The sequence below is a fragment of the Aspergillus homomorphus genome (assembly GCF_003184865.1).
Source record: "Aspergillus homomorphus CBS 101889 unplaced genomic scaffold BO97scaffold_5, whole genome shotgun sequence".
Lineage (NCBI taxonomy): Eukaryota > Fungi > Ascomycota > Eurotiomycetes > Eurotiales > Aspergillaceae > Aspergillus > Aspergillus homomorphus.
Window position 1 is genome coordinate 242,590 of NW_020291891.1, and position 16,016 is coordinate 258,605.

At 51.3% G+C, this 16,016-nt stretch overlaps 4 protein-coding genes across 4 annotated transcripts; 3 read left to right on the plus strand and 1 right to left on the minus strand.

Annotated features, from left to right (window-relative positions):
- Nucleotides 1–428: 428 nt before the first annotated feature.
- Nucleotides 429–2,028, plus strand: BO97DRAFT_320232 (RCC1 domain-containing protein; the record flags this gene model as incomplete). The annotated part of the gene is made up of 2 exons (XM_025691280.1): nt 429–1,160; nt 1,213–2,028. Coding segments are annotated over 2 exons (1,548 nt in total), but the record flags the coding sequence as incomplete, so codon positions are not given.
- A 3,982-nt stretch (nt 2,029–6,010) lies between these two features.
- Nucleotides 6,011–8,406, plus strand: BO97DRAFT_440804 (galactose-proton symport; the record flags this gene model as incomplete). The annotated part of the gene is made up of 8 exons (XM_025698111.1): nt 6,011–6,066; nt 6,129–6,203; nt 6,267–6,530; nt 6,586–6,611; nt 6,681–6,771; nt 6,843–7,849; nt 7,905–8,019; nt 8,077–8,406. The coding sequence occupies 8 exons, from the start codon at nt 6,011–6,013 to the stop codon at nt 8,300–8,302; spliced, it is 1,860 nt and encodes a 619-aa protein (XP_025554545.1). The 3' UTR covers nt 8,303–8,406.
- Nucleotides 8,407–9,005: 599 nt separating this feature from the next.
- On the minus strand, nt 9,006–11,980 carry BO97DRAFT_384494 (putative beta-N-acetylglucosaminidase; the record flags this gene model as incomplete). The annotated part of the gene is made up of 4 exons (XM_025693427.1): nt 11,834–11,980; nt 11,647–11,769; nt 9,525–11,582; nt 9,006–9,392 (listed from the first exon to the last, which is right to left on the minus strand). The coding sequence occupies exons 1-4, from the start codon at nt 11,867–11,869 to the stop codon at nt 9,006–9,008; spliced, it is 2,604 nt and encodes an 867-aa protein (XP_025554546.1). The 5' UTR covers nt 11,870–11,980.
- Nucleotides 11,981–13,038: 1,058 nt separating this feature from the next.
- BO97DRAFT_440806 (uncharacterized protein) lies at nt 13,039–15,819 on the plus strand (the record flags this gene model as incomplete). The annotated part of the gene is made up of 4 exons (XM_025698112.1): nt 13,039–13,127; nt 13,178–13,304; nt 13,362–13,829; nt 14,754–15,819. The coding sequence occupies 4 exons, from the start codon at nt 13,039–13,041 to the stop codon at nt 15,750–15,752; spliced, it is 1,683 nt and encodes a 560-aa protein (XP_025554547.1). The 3' UTR covers nt 15,753–15,819.
- Nucleotides 15,820–16,016: the final 197 nt, after the last annotated feature.

The following is a 16,016-nucleotide window of genomic DNA, read 5'->3' on the forward strand; positions in this document are numbered from 1 at the left end:
AAAAAAAAAAAAAAAAAAAAAAAAAAAAAAACGAATATCGAGGTGGCTATGAAGGCGGTCAGGATAGTAACATAACAGTAGTTAGCAGAGACAACTTGGAACATTTATAATCTTGGACCAAAAGTAAACATTCTTGTTGACACCTGCCGAGGGTTTCTCCGGGCGCCGGACCAACACTCTCGCACCTAATCCTGGTATTCCACAAGCTGTTAGCCCATCGCTTGCTTCCCACTTTCCTCCCGCCCGCTCATCACAGAACGCCTCGACAACAACACACACCACACCACACCTTACACAAGTGAAATTCTACTTCAATCCGCACGCAAAGAAGTCGCACTTGCGCTCAAATCGCATCTTTAATATTTCGCATTAGCCTGAGAGCAAGACAAAGAACAAACAGAACATCTTTTCCTTTTTGCTTGCTTATCATGCCTCCCAAACGCGCGACCCGCGGAGCCGGCGCCGACGGTCGCAAAGCGACCACAACCGCATCCTCCAAAGCCACCACAGGCGCTACAAAAGCAGCCAACAAGAAGACCGACTCCAAAGCGCCCGCAAAGGCTGCTGCTACGGCGGCGCCTGCCAGTCGGAAAAGAAAGGCCGTCGAGTCCGAGGACGAGTCTTCTGCGCCAGTTGCGCGCGTCCAGAAGAAGCAGAAAGCTGAGATCATCAACCACCCTCCCACAAAACGATTGGACGTTTACGTCTTTGGAACAAACTGCTACGGTGAGCTCGGTCTCGGTGATGCGACCAAGAAGTCGGAGATCCCTGGTCCTGTGCTCAACCCCAAGCTCGCGGCGGAGAGTGTCGGTGTGGTCTACCTGGCTGTCGGAGGTGTCCACTCGGCGGCTCTGACGCATGATAACAAGATCCTCACCTGGGGTGTCAACGATGAGGGAACACTTGGCCGCGACACCAAGGAGGAGCGTAAGGAGGTTGAGGAGACCAATGGTGTCAACGGGGAAGAGCAGGAGGAGAAGTCTGACGCTGACTCGGATGATGAGGATGAGGTTGACTTGAACATGAAGGAGGCCACTCCCATGCCTGTCGACTCGGCTCACTTCCCTGAGGGTACCGTCTTCACCCAATTGGCAGCTACGGACAGCGCGACGTTCGCACTCACCCAGGAAGGAAAGGTCTATGGCTGGGGTACTTTCAGAGTAAGCTCTACAATTTCCGGTGAAATTGGTCCCGTGTACTGACAGCCACTAGGGAAGCAATGGTGTGATCGGTTTCTCTCCTGACATTAAATTCCAGCGCACGCCGATGCTGGTCCCCGGCCTCGAGAAAGTGACAGACCTCGCTGCTGGTGCACAACATGTTATGGCGCTCACGTCCAATGGCCAGGTTTTCACCTGGGGTTGCGAGGAACAGAACCAGCTTGGACGGAGAATCTCCGGTCGCTTGCACGGCAAACTGGAGAGTCTCGTTCCCGGTAAATGCGCTCTGCCCGCCGGAGTTGTCAGCATTGGCACCGGCTCATACCACTCCTTTGCTGTCCGCAAGAACGGTCACGTGCACGCTTGGGGCTCGAACAATTTTGGACAGACTGCCGTGCCTATGAGTGCAGGCCAGAGTGACGCCGTGGTTCTTTACCCAACTGAGGTCAAGTCCTTCCGCGAGTTCAGCAAGATCGTCAGCATCTGCGGTGGAAAGGACCACAGCGTCGCAGTGACGGAAGATGGCAAGTGCCTGACCTGGGGCCGTGTCGACAACAAGGCCCTTGGTCTGGCGCTTGCGGATATGCGTGCCGATGATCTGGTGCACGATGAGCATGATCGGCCTCGTATCCTGACCAAGGCCACTCCGTTGGTGGATATCAAGGATGAGCAGATCGTCTTCGCTACTGCCTCCAGTGACCACTCGTTCGCCATCACTAAGGAGGGTAAGGCGTACAGCTGGGGCTTCAATGTTCAGCGTCAGGCCGGACACCGTGAGCTCGATGAAGTCGAGCGACCCACTCTTCTTCAGAACAAGCATGTCACCGGCAAGAAGCTCGTCGGTGCCTCGGCGGGCGGGCAGTTCAGTATGCTGGTTGGCGAGGCTTCACCGCAAGTGAATGGCGAGCATGCCTGAAAGTAGCGATGTAAATCTGAGAGTATTTATTGCTGTTTGTCTAGATACGCTGGCTTAAAGACTCTGTACTATTACCACTGTTATGTTGCATTAATGGGAATCACTTCAGTTTAATACAATTGTGATGTTCAGACATGGCACCGCTCGCTTGTACACTCGGAACTGCTCAGTTCAACCTGCTTGATAAATGAGTCAAGTATGTTTGATCTGTCTTACTCTTCTCGAGTCTCTAGCCAAGACCTTTGCAGACAATTCCGGACTACGTCATATCTACCACGTACGAAGAAAGCCGCTCTTGAAAGTGCATCCGAAGTCGCTGACAGAAGCAAGATGTTGCGCACATCCTTACCATCTGGCTGGAGGTACTCTTGAGATCTTCCGATCCCTAGTACCAAGATAAGAGGCAGCAACTATGATTTGACGCTTGTCTGGCATGTACGAAATCTTCATATACCATAGACGTGACAGATCTAGCCATGATAATGAACGGTAGTATCATCATTGCATTCAATCTTGGGTCAATCCCATGTAAAAGATGATGCCTGTGTTGGTTCGATCTCAAGCGCCCTGCCGCCGAATAAGTCCAACCATGGGTTCATTCTAAGTTCTGCAATCTGCAGGATGCGTCAATCAGGGGTGCAGGGGTGCTTTAAACAAGCCTCATCAACCCTGGCCTTACCTCAGCAGAACGCAACCCAAATTGTTTGATCTAATGTAAACTTCTGGAACCTGTTATCCTCGGTACTACGAAGTACAGTATCGTTATTCATTTGTGTTCCTGAGGCTATCCTTCGTGGCTACTTGATAGGGCGAAGGCAACAGCGGACTCGGGATCAGGAAAGCCGAGGGGGTGCGTAGGTCACGTGCCGTCTCACACAAGTTCGTCCATCACTCCACCAGCGGCCGTGCTTCTACATTGATACCTGAGGCGCGAACACCAGACTTGGCATTAAACAGATGCGACTCAGTATTCAGACTTGCTTAATTCCCCTGGTAAACATTATCAAAAGCTTATTTTCACGCAAGCCTATGTCCGCTACTTCCAGCTTGAGCTCTGATTCCTCTCTTGTTTCACCCATTCAGACCACCTCGCAGTTTCATTCGTCCTTAGGGGTGTTCTGCTTTTCTCAACGCTAGAATAACTGTATGTCCACTAGATTCACTCCGATTCCTGGCATGATTGATGACAACTAAACTTATCAGAATATAACAGTAGCCTTCGAGCTGATCAGGCTTCGCTTTCTACACATCACCACCATGTCCTCGTCAACAGCTGAGTTCGAAGAGGGGGAGGATTTCAATATCCCGTCACGTCCACGCCAGGACCTTATTCGACAATCAGGGAGTATGTCTGTCAATGAGATATCCAAGCCGGGTCGGCTTTGTTCCAAGTCTGCAATATCAGAAAACTTGCAGAGAAGGCTCATTTACTCATAAATAGTGCCAATTATGCGACTGGTTTCGAACAGCTTTGCCCGGGTGTACTAATATAATAATGGGTGGGAACACCGGACACCTAGTAATAGACCATCAAGCGCAGCCTCAGAATCCAGTCCACCAGCACACAATACAAGAGCAGAGACAAAGATGGAGGCTTCTCGCCGCGTGCAAGCCTCCTAGGTATTTTGACGTGGGCAACAGCTGACTATCGGTCATCCTTACAGTCGATAAAGTAGTTGACATGCCATATTCGGCCTGTTGATTCTATGTCTCTTAAGTCAGCTTAGTTTAGCTGTAAGCTCTGTCCAGATGGGCTGAGCTTGCTGAAATAACCCTGGCCAAGCTTCTTTCTTTCATTTAGCCAGAACTACCAAAGCTCCTTTCCTGTCTCCTAGACTGAGGCGCCCGGGGAAGCTCTGCTTGACTAGCAAGTCTGACTCAAACTATTTCCCGTTCTTCTGGCTGGGTTTGAACATGGGATAGGTCTTGGCGCACCGGCTTTTGCCCGCCCGGCCATCATTGTAATGCTCGAGTCGCAATGCCCTTTAGATAGTGAGAAGTAGTCACTCGCGACGAACCAACAAGGAGTTGCTTTGTGGTTCGAGACTGATGCGAGGCATTGAGACTTGCCAGATCCCTTGTTATCAACCAGCGGTCAAGCATCTGCAGCAGTGGCGTCCCCGGCCCTGGCCTGATTTAGAGTTACTCGATCCGGTGACACTTGGTGTTTGAGGACGGCTAGGTGCGTAGTGCCCCTGCTACCTCTCCCACGAAGCACCTGTGAAATAGAGCGCTCTTGGTCTCAGACCTGACGCGGTTACCTTGGATCTTGTCAATGTGCCTGCGGCATGTCATTGTCGATTATTTGACGGGGCCGGATTTAAGTTTCCACGTGAGTCGGGATGGACTGAATGAACCAGACCCAGAAACGAGAGGATTATCCGAATGGAGGAACGTCAAGTCGAGGGATCTGAAACGTGCAACAACCCCTAGTACCAGTGCATATGCTTGTTAGCCAGTCATGAGGCAGTCTCGGAGTGGAATCGACTTAGGCAGACTTGAAGTGGACAAATCGTTGATCGCAGCCATGCTACTTCGAAAGATTGGTGTATCCCCACGGGGCCTATCATACAGGTAGGGGAACCATTAAACCAGTGGTCCAGTCTTTCGGAGTCACACCGGTGATCCAGGCCGCGTGCAACCGCTTGCAGCATCATTGGCGGGGCTGGAAGATGAGGTCTCGCGAATCGGGAGCCGATTTGGTGGTTGGTCACAGGTCATCGTCCATTGGCGGTCTCGAAGCCCAGTGTCGTCTCTTGTATCACAATAAGATGCACCTACCAGTCTGCTTGACTATTGAGGGTTCATTACCAGTTTCAAGATAGCAGAGAAGAGGATATCACTGATCTGGCATAATCATAAACATAGTGAGAGACGGATAGTTGTAATAGTCGTGGCATTTGATCAAGACTGCTGCGACTTCACTCTGAGACGGTTCATCGTCTCAAGTTCTTACAGGTCAGGAGTATATTTCATTGGACCGGACTTTTTGTCCTGGTGGTCTTCCGCTTCTTCTGAGTTGGGTATCACCTGATTTCATGCTTACTGCCATTGTTCAGTGAAGAGAAATTCCTTCCTTTGATGAAACTGATCGGTGTTATCAACCCTCGACTTCTGACCAATCATCCATACAGCCCATTGGACAATGCAAGAGCATCGATGTTCCTTTAGTACAACAAGTACAAGTCGTTCCCCTGTCAAGTATCTTTTGTCTGAATCTCACCTCCCCTCCTTTGTGATGCAGCGGGTACCGTACTACCGTGATCGATTTCCGGAACTGATGTCCGGGGGACGTGGGGAAACTGGGGTGAATTTCTCGGCGACGTAAGAGCAACATCAGTTGAGTTCAAGATATAGAAGTGAAATTCTTCTTCTCTGAAAGGCTTGCTATGCATAGAGAAGTCTTTGTTTTCTTGAAGGAGCATGTGCTGGAAGGCAAAGGTCATGACTACAACTGTTACTGTGTGCACATCAGTAGGATTTGTAGGATATCACTTAACATCACTGCACTACTTGACTGACTTGCCACCACTGCTACTTACTACTAACTAAAAGCAAAGTCGGTAGCCCCGTGGATCTCTCCCCGCGGGGACTTGGAGTCGGGTCTGTTTACCTACACTTTACCTGCAGCGGAGTTGGTGAATGTAACCCGCTTCGAGTATTGGATCGGATCCGCCCTCTCCTCCTGCCACTCTTTGTCCTTTCCTTTCCTCCCCCTCTCATCTTTCCTTCTTTTCATCTCTTCCTCTTCTCTCACTTCTCCCCTCCTTTGTCTCTCTTCATCTCTCCATCCCCCTCTCTTTCCATCTTCCTCCCTTTCCATTCCTTCCCATCACACTCCTTCCTATTTGCAACTTACGTTGTAGCAATCAACCTCCTCCCTTAATCCTGCATTTCAAATCTCTTACGTGCCTGTGTTGGTCTCGGCCAAGCCATGACAAAGGACGAAGTGTCTCAAATTCAGGCTGGTGACGCCGAGATTGACCATAGGTAGGTGCTTCTCTATTCCAGTTTTCTTCCTACATGAGCTACATGCTTACTTCTGACCTCAGCCTCGGTACTGAGCCTGAAACCATGGAAAAGGGCACTGCTGAGCACATCAATTTGAACAACAATGTCACTGCCAAGTAAGTTGCTATCACAGCCTCGCTGTGCTACGATCCATGGGGCGGCGGCTAACCTTGTACCAGAATCAAGAACCCACTCGCCGACTTGACTCCTGCTCAAGTGATTCGTGATGTCGAAGATTTCGCTCGCGACTTTCAGTTGGGCGAGATCCTTCCTCAGCTGACGAAGGGTGCTCTTGTGGCACGCGACCCGGAGATGTATGCTTCCGTGCCTGATATGAACAACGAGGAGATCACCGCCGTTCGTAATGAGACTGCCCACAAGTGGAGTCAGCCTCGTGCTCTGTACTTCACTATCATTCTCTGCTCTATTGGAGCTGCAGTCCAGTAAGTTCTCTCCTTCACCTGATATGGGAGTCCGAACTCTAACACTCGAATCCAGAGGCTGGGATCAGACTGGAAGTAACGGTAAGCCTGGATCTTGCATCCCTATATCACTAGAACCTAGACCTGACTGACTAACTCTCACCTTTTAAGGTGCTAATCTCTCCTTTCCCGTTGCTCTGGGTATCCCAGAGACTGGTCCTGATGCCGCTAGGAACCAGTGGCTTGTTGGTCTTATCAATGCGTAAGTCACCCTTGCCCCTTTACCGAGCGTGTTACCATAGACATAGGCCACCAAGCTTATATATCAAACAGAGCTCCGTTCATTGCCAGTGCCTTCCTTGGTTGCTGGCTGTCTGACCCTGCCAACAAGTTCCTGGGTCGCCGTGGCGCCATTTTCATTTCGGCTATTTTCTGTCTTCTCTCCCCAATCGGATCGGCTTGTGCTCAGACCTGGCCCCAACTGTTTGTCACCCGTCTCCTGTTGGGGCTGGGAATGGGACTGAAAGCGGCCACCATTCCCGTGTTTTGTGCTGAGAACACCCCGGCTTCGATCCGTGGCGGCCTGGTGATGTGCTGGCAGCTCTGGACTGCTTTTGGCATTCTCCTTGGCTGCTCGGCAAACCTTGCGGTCAAGGACACGGGTGATATCTCATGGAGACTCCAGTTGGGCTCAGCTTTTATTCCAGCCGTGCCTTTGCTTCTTGGCGTCTATTTCTGTCCCGAGTCTCCTCGTTGGTACATCAAGAAGGGTAAGCTTCGCAACGCATATCAGTCTCTGCGACGATTGCGCAATACTGAATTGCAGGCTGCACGCGATTTGTACTACATCTATGCTCAAATTAAGATCGAGCAGGACATTGCTGGTACGGGTAGTTACATCAGCCGCTTCGGAGAACTGTTTACCATTCCCCGTATTCGACGTGCCACCCTCGCTTGTTTCACAGTCATGATCGCACAGCAGATGTGTGGTATCAACATTGTCGCTTTCTATTCGTCTACTGTCTTCCAACAGGCGGGTGCCAGTGTTACTGGGGCTCTCTTTGCGTCCTGGGGCTTTGGTCTCGTGAACTTCATTTTCGCTTTCCCTGCTGTGTTCACTATCGATACCTTCGGTCGTAGGACTTTGTTGCTCTTTACCTTCCCAAACATGGCCTGGACTTTGCTGGCTGCTGGATTCTGTTTCTACATTCCCAAGGAGTCTACTGCTCACCTGGCATGTATCGCGCTCTTTGTCTTCATCTTCGCTGCATTCTATTCTCCCGGCGAGGGGCCTGTTCCGTTCACCTACTCCGCCGAAGTTTTTCCATTGTCCCACAGAGGTAAGTCGCCATTAAACTAAGTCCTATATCAGTTTTTGATCTAATAATGTCATAGAGATCGGAATGTCCTGGGGTGTCGCAATCAATATGGGCTTTGCTTCGGTCCTTTCCATCACCTTCCCCCGCATGCTTGCAGTGATGACTCCGACCGGGGCATTCGGGTTCTACGCGTAAGTCATCCTTCAATTAGTCTTAAGCATTCCGAAGCCTGACTTATCTTGTAACAGAGCTCTCAATATCACGGCCTTCGTCATGATCTTCTTCTGGGTGCCTGAGACCAAGCAGCGGACTCTGGAAGAGCTTGACTACATTTTCGGAGTGCCCACAGACATGCACATGCGCTACCAGCTGTTTGAGGTACTGCCCTGGTGGATCAACCGTTACATCTTTCACCGCCGCAGTGTTCATCTTGAGCCTCTGTACAAGCTTGACCACCTCGCGACTAGCGGCTAGGTCGTAGGAGAGCGACTTGCACTAATGTCGTCAACATTCCTTGTTTCCGTCCTGCTCGGGCACAGCCTCTGCAGCGCATTCCTTGGTTGTGATGAAAATCCTCCGTGGTTGTAATATTTACTTCCGGAGTCTACGTGGCATGAATGTGTCAGACTGAATCTGGAGGGAAATATCACTGTTACCATGATGAGAGATCATGTAATACGTTAGCTGAAGATGAATGACAATCTATGATTAGTCAGTCTGGGTTCGTAGAGTAGACGACCATCAGTGGGTCGTACGAATTACAGAGTGGTTTGGCGGTCATGATATGCTCGAGACGTAGGCACAACCTTGAGATAAGAGATAATTTGAGAAGCTTCTACTGTAGACTCCAGCCTTCAGACTCTTCCTGACTAGCTCATCAAGGAAAGATGTCCCATACGGAGCCATTAACTGCATATGGCCTGTGAACAATGAAAGGCATCTCACGAGGCAGGGACAGAGCCAAACCCCTCGGGAAATAATTCCGGTCGAGGAAGGCGGACGCCCCCGCCTCACTCTCAAATCTCGGAAACCATTGCTTCACGGGGAAATCTAGATACCAGGTCACCAGGCCATACAAGCTATTCTCTGGATTCCACGCTGCCCTACTCCATACACTAACAAACCAAACCCACCAACCCAGCCCAGCCCAGCTCTATCAATCCATGGAGGCTTTGATCTAGATCCGAGCCGACCCCAACCGATACGCCCTCCACACCTCGAACCCAAGCGACTCATAAAACCCCTCAACCACCACCCAGTCGACCATTACGCCGTGCACCCCGCGGCCCCGAAGATGCGCCAGCGCGTGCGCCAGCATCGCCACCCCGACGCCCTTCCCTCGGTGTTCCGCGTCCACGCCCACGCACCCGATCAGACCCGTTGTGCTGCTACTACTACTGCTGGTGCTGCAGGCGGGTGGGAGTGCCCATTGCGATTGTAGGACTGATGACGAAGGGTCGAGCATGAGGGTCCAGCCGATTTGGTGTCCTTTGGGGTCGAAGGCCGTCATGATGCTGTTTGGGTGGGTTCGCGGGTGCAGTGTTATGTAGGTTTGGACCCAGGCCTGTTTGTACTCCTTGTCGGACTTGTTAGTTTGGGTTTGTCTTGGTTGTGTTTGTGCTGTGGGGTGTGGGGGGTTGGGATGGGTAGATGGATGGATTGTTGGGTGGGCTATTGGGGGGGGATGGGGTTGGACCTGGTTATGTGAGAAATTCTTTCTCTGGCCGGCGATGCATTCTTCGTATTGATCTGGTTGCAGTGGCGCGAAGGTGTAGCCTTGGGCTTGGGCTTTGGCGATGTGTTTCTCGTCGAGCTGGAAGTCGGTGATGGTTCGGTAGAGGTCGACGTGGCGGGGCGGTGGGGTGGTGAAGGTGAAGCCCTGGGTTTCGAAGAAGCGGGTGACTTGTGGTGGGAGGTCGTCGGGAAGGCCTGGCCAGAAGCGCGGGAAGGAGCTGCTGAGGTCGAGGCGGGTGATTCTGGGTTTGGCCGTGGTTGTGTACCAGGCGATGGCTTCTTGTATGAGCGTGTTACCTATACCTTGGTTTTGGGCGGTTGGGGTGACGGCTATGGCCGAGAGGTAGGCGGCGTTCTTGTCGTCGTCGTTGGTGGTGCGGGTGTAGGTGAGACAGAAGCCGACGATGGTGTTGCCGGTGCGGGCGACGAAGTGGTGGCCGTGCGGCTGGGGGAGGAGTTTCTGGAAGCTCTCCAGGGGGAGTGGGTATGTGGGTAGGGCGGCGTTCCAGATGGTATGCACCTGCTCGAGGTCTTTGGGGTCGTCGAGGGATGAGAGCTCGATCGATAGTCGATGCTCCTTGGTACCGACTGGCAGTCTGCCTGTTGCAGGAGCAGCGCCGAATATCGCAGATACAGCAACTGTGAATGCCTCGAGTGTTGGCTCGTACGTGGTGATGTAGGTGCTAATGGTAGGCTCATCGAGGAAGTCATAGGGACTGCAGGCTGCGATGCTTATAAGTGCACGAGCACGACTAGGCAACGCTCGTCCCATTTTCCTCTGGAAAGGTGATTCACGCGCGTTGATCGTGGTGAGAATCACGACGTCCGCGGCCTCGACGAGACGCCACTCCTCCGTAGACAAGCCTGCTTCTCCGTAGCGTATCTCGGTCACATTGGGGTTGTGTCTCTTCAACACGTCGAAATATACGGAGCCATTGTAGGATCCCACGCGTCCAAGCCCTTCTCCATCTACCGCGCCACCAGATGGGATTTTGTCTCCAGGGAAGAGGAAAATGACCTTGCTTGACACCGAGACGGGCAGGATCTTGGAATCGTCTCGAACAACAGTTACTGATCTAGCATAGGCAGCATCGGCCAGCTGACGATTTTGCAGGTCGAGTTCACGTAACTTCGATTCAAAAGCTTCATCGACTCGCAGCGCCTCCTCCCAGCTAAGGAGGTTCTGTTTTAGCTGGGTCACATGTCGATACGCCTCCTCCAGTCTAGTCATCGGAATCCGTCCTGCTCCGACAGCCTCACAGACACGGCGAACCGACGCAACTTGGACTCCATATGTATGGCAGATCATGAAACTATCGCTGCCAGCCGCAAGGGCGAGAACGGAGCCTTCTTCAGTCCCGTATGTGGCACGAATGCCGTCCATTTCGAGGCAGTCTGTGATAATCATACCATCATAGTTCATATCCGTTCGCAAAATTCTCAATACTTCTGGTGAAAGGGTGGCCGGTAGGTTGCTATTTCCCAAGCCTGGAAGGGAGATGTGTGCTGTCATAACAGCCTCGATTCCCTCGGCTGTCGCGCGCCGGAAGGGCACTAGCTCGCATCGCTCTAGTTGGTCCCGCGTCTTGGATATCACAGGAAGACCATAGTGGGAGTCGGTCGCAGTATCTCCATGCCCAGGGAAGTGCTTGACGCAGGAGATAATGTTGTGCTGGCGCTGACCCCGGGCGATGGCGCTTGCGAAACGACCGACGAATTCTGGATCGTCGCCGGGACTGCGAACGCCGATGACGGGGTTCAACGGCTCGGAGTTGATGTCGCAGACAGGACCGTAATTCATGTTAACGCCAACGTGCTTCAGCAATTGGCCTGTTGCCATTCCGACCTTGTAGGCCAAGTCGGGGGAATTGGTGGCGCCCAGAGCCATAGGCCCCGGCAACTGAGAGGCCATTGGGGGTGAGATTCTGGTGACCCATCCGTTCTCCTGGTCGATGCCAATGAAGAGAGGATGAGTGTGGCCAGCTAATCGTGCCTCTCGTTGTAGAGCAAGTGTTAGAGCCTTGTAACATAGGCTATGTATCAGTAGCATGTTGCGTCTATCAGTTCAGGATAGTCGTGCTTACCCGGAGTTGGGCGACGTCAGCAATGTTTCGCTTGAAGAGGACAACGCCTCCGATTCCATATTCGTGGATCAGGGTCTTGATCTCAGTACTAGGTTCCTGGCCATGGAAGCCGACCGCAAATAGCTGCAGCTTGTTTAGGTATTTCCTCGCTGCGGTGCATCGATAGTTGAGTTGGAACGCAGCATACCTGGCCGACTTTCTTCTGCAAAGCTGCAGACGACATCTCCACCAGACGATAATGAGCTGAGAAGAGCCGGATCTGTTGATTCCGTGCAGTACTGAGCTGAAAGCACTCTTAAGCAGAGGTGGTGCAAACAATGCCAAGAGGTTGTTGTTGTACCGGCGTGAAATGAGGGGAGAAAGTTGGTGATCGATGGGGACCGGCAACGCTCCTGTCGATCTCATTTGCCGGGCAACTCCATACCAAACCCCACCTGCACAGAACTGTTTACGGGCCCTGGCGCCCCCCCCCCCCCCCCCCCTCCGGATACCTATTCCCCCGGGTCGCAGGTCGTAATCATACTAAAGTAGATACAAAAGTTGCTCAAATATGGAATATAGGCGAGAACCCACCGATCGGATAAGTGGTGTTCGGAGATGTAGGCAGAAAACAAGGGTGAAAAACTATTTTTTAAGCATGTTAGGGAGTATTACAACAAACGAAGTGCCAGCAAATCTATTCCAAGTAAGAATTTCTCGGAAGAACTGATGTCAGTGTTTTCCCAATCGTTTTCCTTTATTAGAAACTTGGTGAGGATAAGAATCGAGAACTCTCCCATCCGTGCGAGGCTCTGCTTGGTATGCAGGCGGTGGTGGTGAGGGTGGTAAGATTGAGATGGGTGTTCTGATATCACGATGAAACTGGCCGAACGAGGCCTTCGGTGAGGTCGATCCGGTGCCCTCTAGCGAGGCTTGATGTTTGACGCTTATATTCGAGGACCTGTCGGTGTCTCTTTCCGAGGGCCTGGTATTGGCTTTATACGAGGGCTTGAGATGCCAGATCCTTGGTGAGGGCTCCCGTGAACGGAGATCTGGATAACGGTAAAAATAGACTGCAGACTCAGGCGTGATGTTGTGTTATTGCTATACGCATATCCCTTCTTCTGTGTAGCCTCGAGCTTTTCAAACGCTCCCCCAACATGAAATATGAGAGTCGTCATTCTCAGGTCATATTAACCACTTCTGATCACGGGTGCCTACCTTCAATAACATACTCTTCCCTCCTTGATCTCCTTCTCTTCTTCTTTTTAAGCGAACATTCGCCACAATCATCATCGGAATCCATCAATCAGCTAGAAAGCTAACACAGACAATCATCTATCATCCCAAGCCTTCCGCAGTCTGTTGAGGTGTTGATCCTTCGCCTTTAGGACGCATCTTATCTGTTCCAGAATGTCTCCATCAGCTCAGGCCGTCGATCCTGCCGGCGGTAAAAACCACAATGAAGAAAAGCCAGGTGACCTGGTGGCCAGTATCAAAAGGTTGAATATCTCTCATCTGATCAATTATGAATGAGGAGCTAATAAAACAGGTACTACGTGTCCTCCGAATTTTCAGATTTGACCGTCCATACCAAGATCCAAGAGTTCAAAGTCCACCGACTGGTTGTCTGCGGACAGTCCGAGTTTTTTTCTCGTTTATACAAGAACGAGTGGGCAGTAAGCTGACGCTGACTCAGTCGGTGACAAAGGGAGCAGAACACTGATAACCCTTAGGAAAATATGAAGAACGAGGTCAATATCTATGAAGACGACCCCCACGCGATAGAAGCAATGTTTCGATCCATGTACGGTCTCGAGTACGACAGCAGGGCTGGTGACCATACATCATCCTTGATATTTGCTATCAAGGCATACCAGGTTGCAGACAAATATCTGGTTTCACGGCTCAAAACTCGAGCAGTAGAGAGGTTTCGAGCTCTTGTGGAGAAGTGCTGGCAGACGGATGACTTCCATGATTTCCGAATAATTATTGCAGAGGTATCTGAGCGTACGAGAAGGGATCAGGATCTTTGGAGGATTCTCACGAGAATCTCTGCAGACTATATCGCGGGACTAGGGGATAACGAGAGTTTCAGGAACGCCCTTGAGGACTCCAATGGCTTTGCTGCGGATCTTGTTCTGGAGATGGCCCGGAATGGGATCGGAAAAGCATCCGATCTCATGCGGAAGTACCGTTGCAAAGTTTGCGCTTCTCAGTATCGAATGCTGAGTAAGGGCAGATATAAGTGTCTCCAATGTGGCCCACTCATGCTAAACACCGAAGCAAAATAAGTATGAAGAAGGAGGGCGATAAGCCGGGCTAATGAATGACGGAACCACATCCATATAACTTACCATGGAGTCAAGGTAACGAGGATCAGCGGCGCTGATTGCGTGCGTTGCCTGTGCAGATCAATGGAAAGATAGTATACTTGTACTAAGTTCCTCCATGTAGCCACGAATATCACGCCTCACGCCTCCCGAGCCCTCGCGCTCCCAAAACGCTCAAAGTCAATTAAACACATTGAATTTTTGGATGTTGTGTTGAGACTTTCTTCTTTAACAGATATTAATGTTTTCTTTCGCTTTGATCAAGAATCTGGTGTACCATACGCTTTCATTCCTCCCCTGCTTTCCACGAAAACGAGGCTTTTCGGCTTGGCTTAGCCTTGAATGGCTGAGGCCGTGGGCCAAGCTCGCCAACCCAAGAAATAACTTAGAACAGAAAGTTTGGTCTTACTTTATCAAGACCTTTTTACGCTCTTCTAAACCGGCGCTTTCAAGTTGTCCGGTCCTGCCGCTCCTCGCTTTAGCGAGAATGAAGAAGGCTTTGTGATTCGGAACCGTCGGTCTGTATATTTCGGCTGTTAACGGCGATAAGGGGGCATAGCCCCGAATCCTTCGTCTCTCCACCCGAGCAACTACTATTTCTTACTCAGGGATGGACATTGTCGTAAGCACCACTCAAGGATCTGGAGCTCCACAGCCAGTATGGCAGCAATTATTTATTTGTCCGGATTTACTCGGGTCGGACTTAGCACATTGATGAAGTATATGAAGACAAACATATTCCACTTCCACACCACTTAACAATACAATTCGTCGTGCTACGCTAACAGACGTCAGTTTGAACGACTCACTGCAAATCAAGCTACTGCAATCATGATTCCCTTGATCACACTCGAAGAGCATTACAGCTCGCGGAAAATGAGCGCAGCTAGCCCAGAAGCCCAAGCTCAATACGCCGCATTTCCCCCGCACATCCGCAACAAGCTGGAGTCCCTCGGCGACGAGCGTATCCAGGACCTCGACAAAGGCAATGTCTCTCTCCAAATCCTCTCGCATGGACCCGGCGACATTGCCGCACCGTTATGCACGGCCGTGAACGATGATCTGGCCGCTGCGGTCTCTCAGCACCCGACCCGACTCGCAGGGTTCGCGATGCTTCCGATGAGCGAGCCACTAGCCGCTGCGACGGAGCTGGAGCGCTGTGTGAAGGAGCTGGGCTTTGTCGGGGCGCTGATCGAGAACCACACGGGTGGAAAGTACTACGACGACGAGCGCTTCTGGCCGGTCTTCGAGAAAGCGCAGGAGCTAGATGTTCCGCTCTACATCCATCCCACGTTCGCCACCGATCCAATGATGGAGTACTACAAGGGGAACTACGACGACTCGGTCGCGCTGGCGCTGAGTGCGTATGGCTGGGCCTGGCACACGGAGACGGCCCTGCATATCCTAAGGCTATATGCCGGTGGGGTCTTCGATCGCTACCCCAAATTAAAGATCGTGATCGGCCATATGGGCGAGATGCTTCCCTTTCAGCTCGATCGTGTTTTCACTGTTTCTGCGAGGTTCGGGAAGGAGAGGAGCTTCCAGGAAGTCTGGAGGAATAACATCTGGGTCACGACTAGTGGCATGTTCTCGTTGACGCCGCTGGCTTGTCTCTTGAAGACAACCTCCATCGAACATGTGCTTTATAGTGTTGACTATCCCTTCTCGACTAACGAAAGGGGGCTGGACTTTTTCAAGGAGATTGAGAAGAGTGGTCTGATCGCGGGCGAGGATCTGGAGTTATTTGCTTATCGAAATGCGGAGAAGCTGTTGCGGGTCACAGCTAAGAAGTAGGATATTGGCTACATATAGTGTATAAGTGGAAAAGGGGCGGGGCGTTGCTGCCACTGCTAAAATGAAGTGATGATCCTTGAATCGCTTATGCGGGGTTAACTTCCAAGCAACCGGCGGTTGGGTTGCATCTTTCCTCGGCATCCTCCATCCCTTGATTCCTTCGTGATATAAAACTTTGAGGCTTAGTTCCAACACTGTCTTTGAGCAGCAATATTTCGATTTAGTTAAGGCAAGTTTACAATCTGGTGAAATGTCAAACGAAAC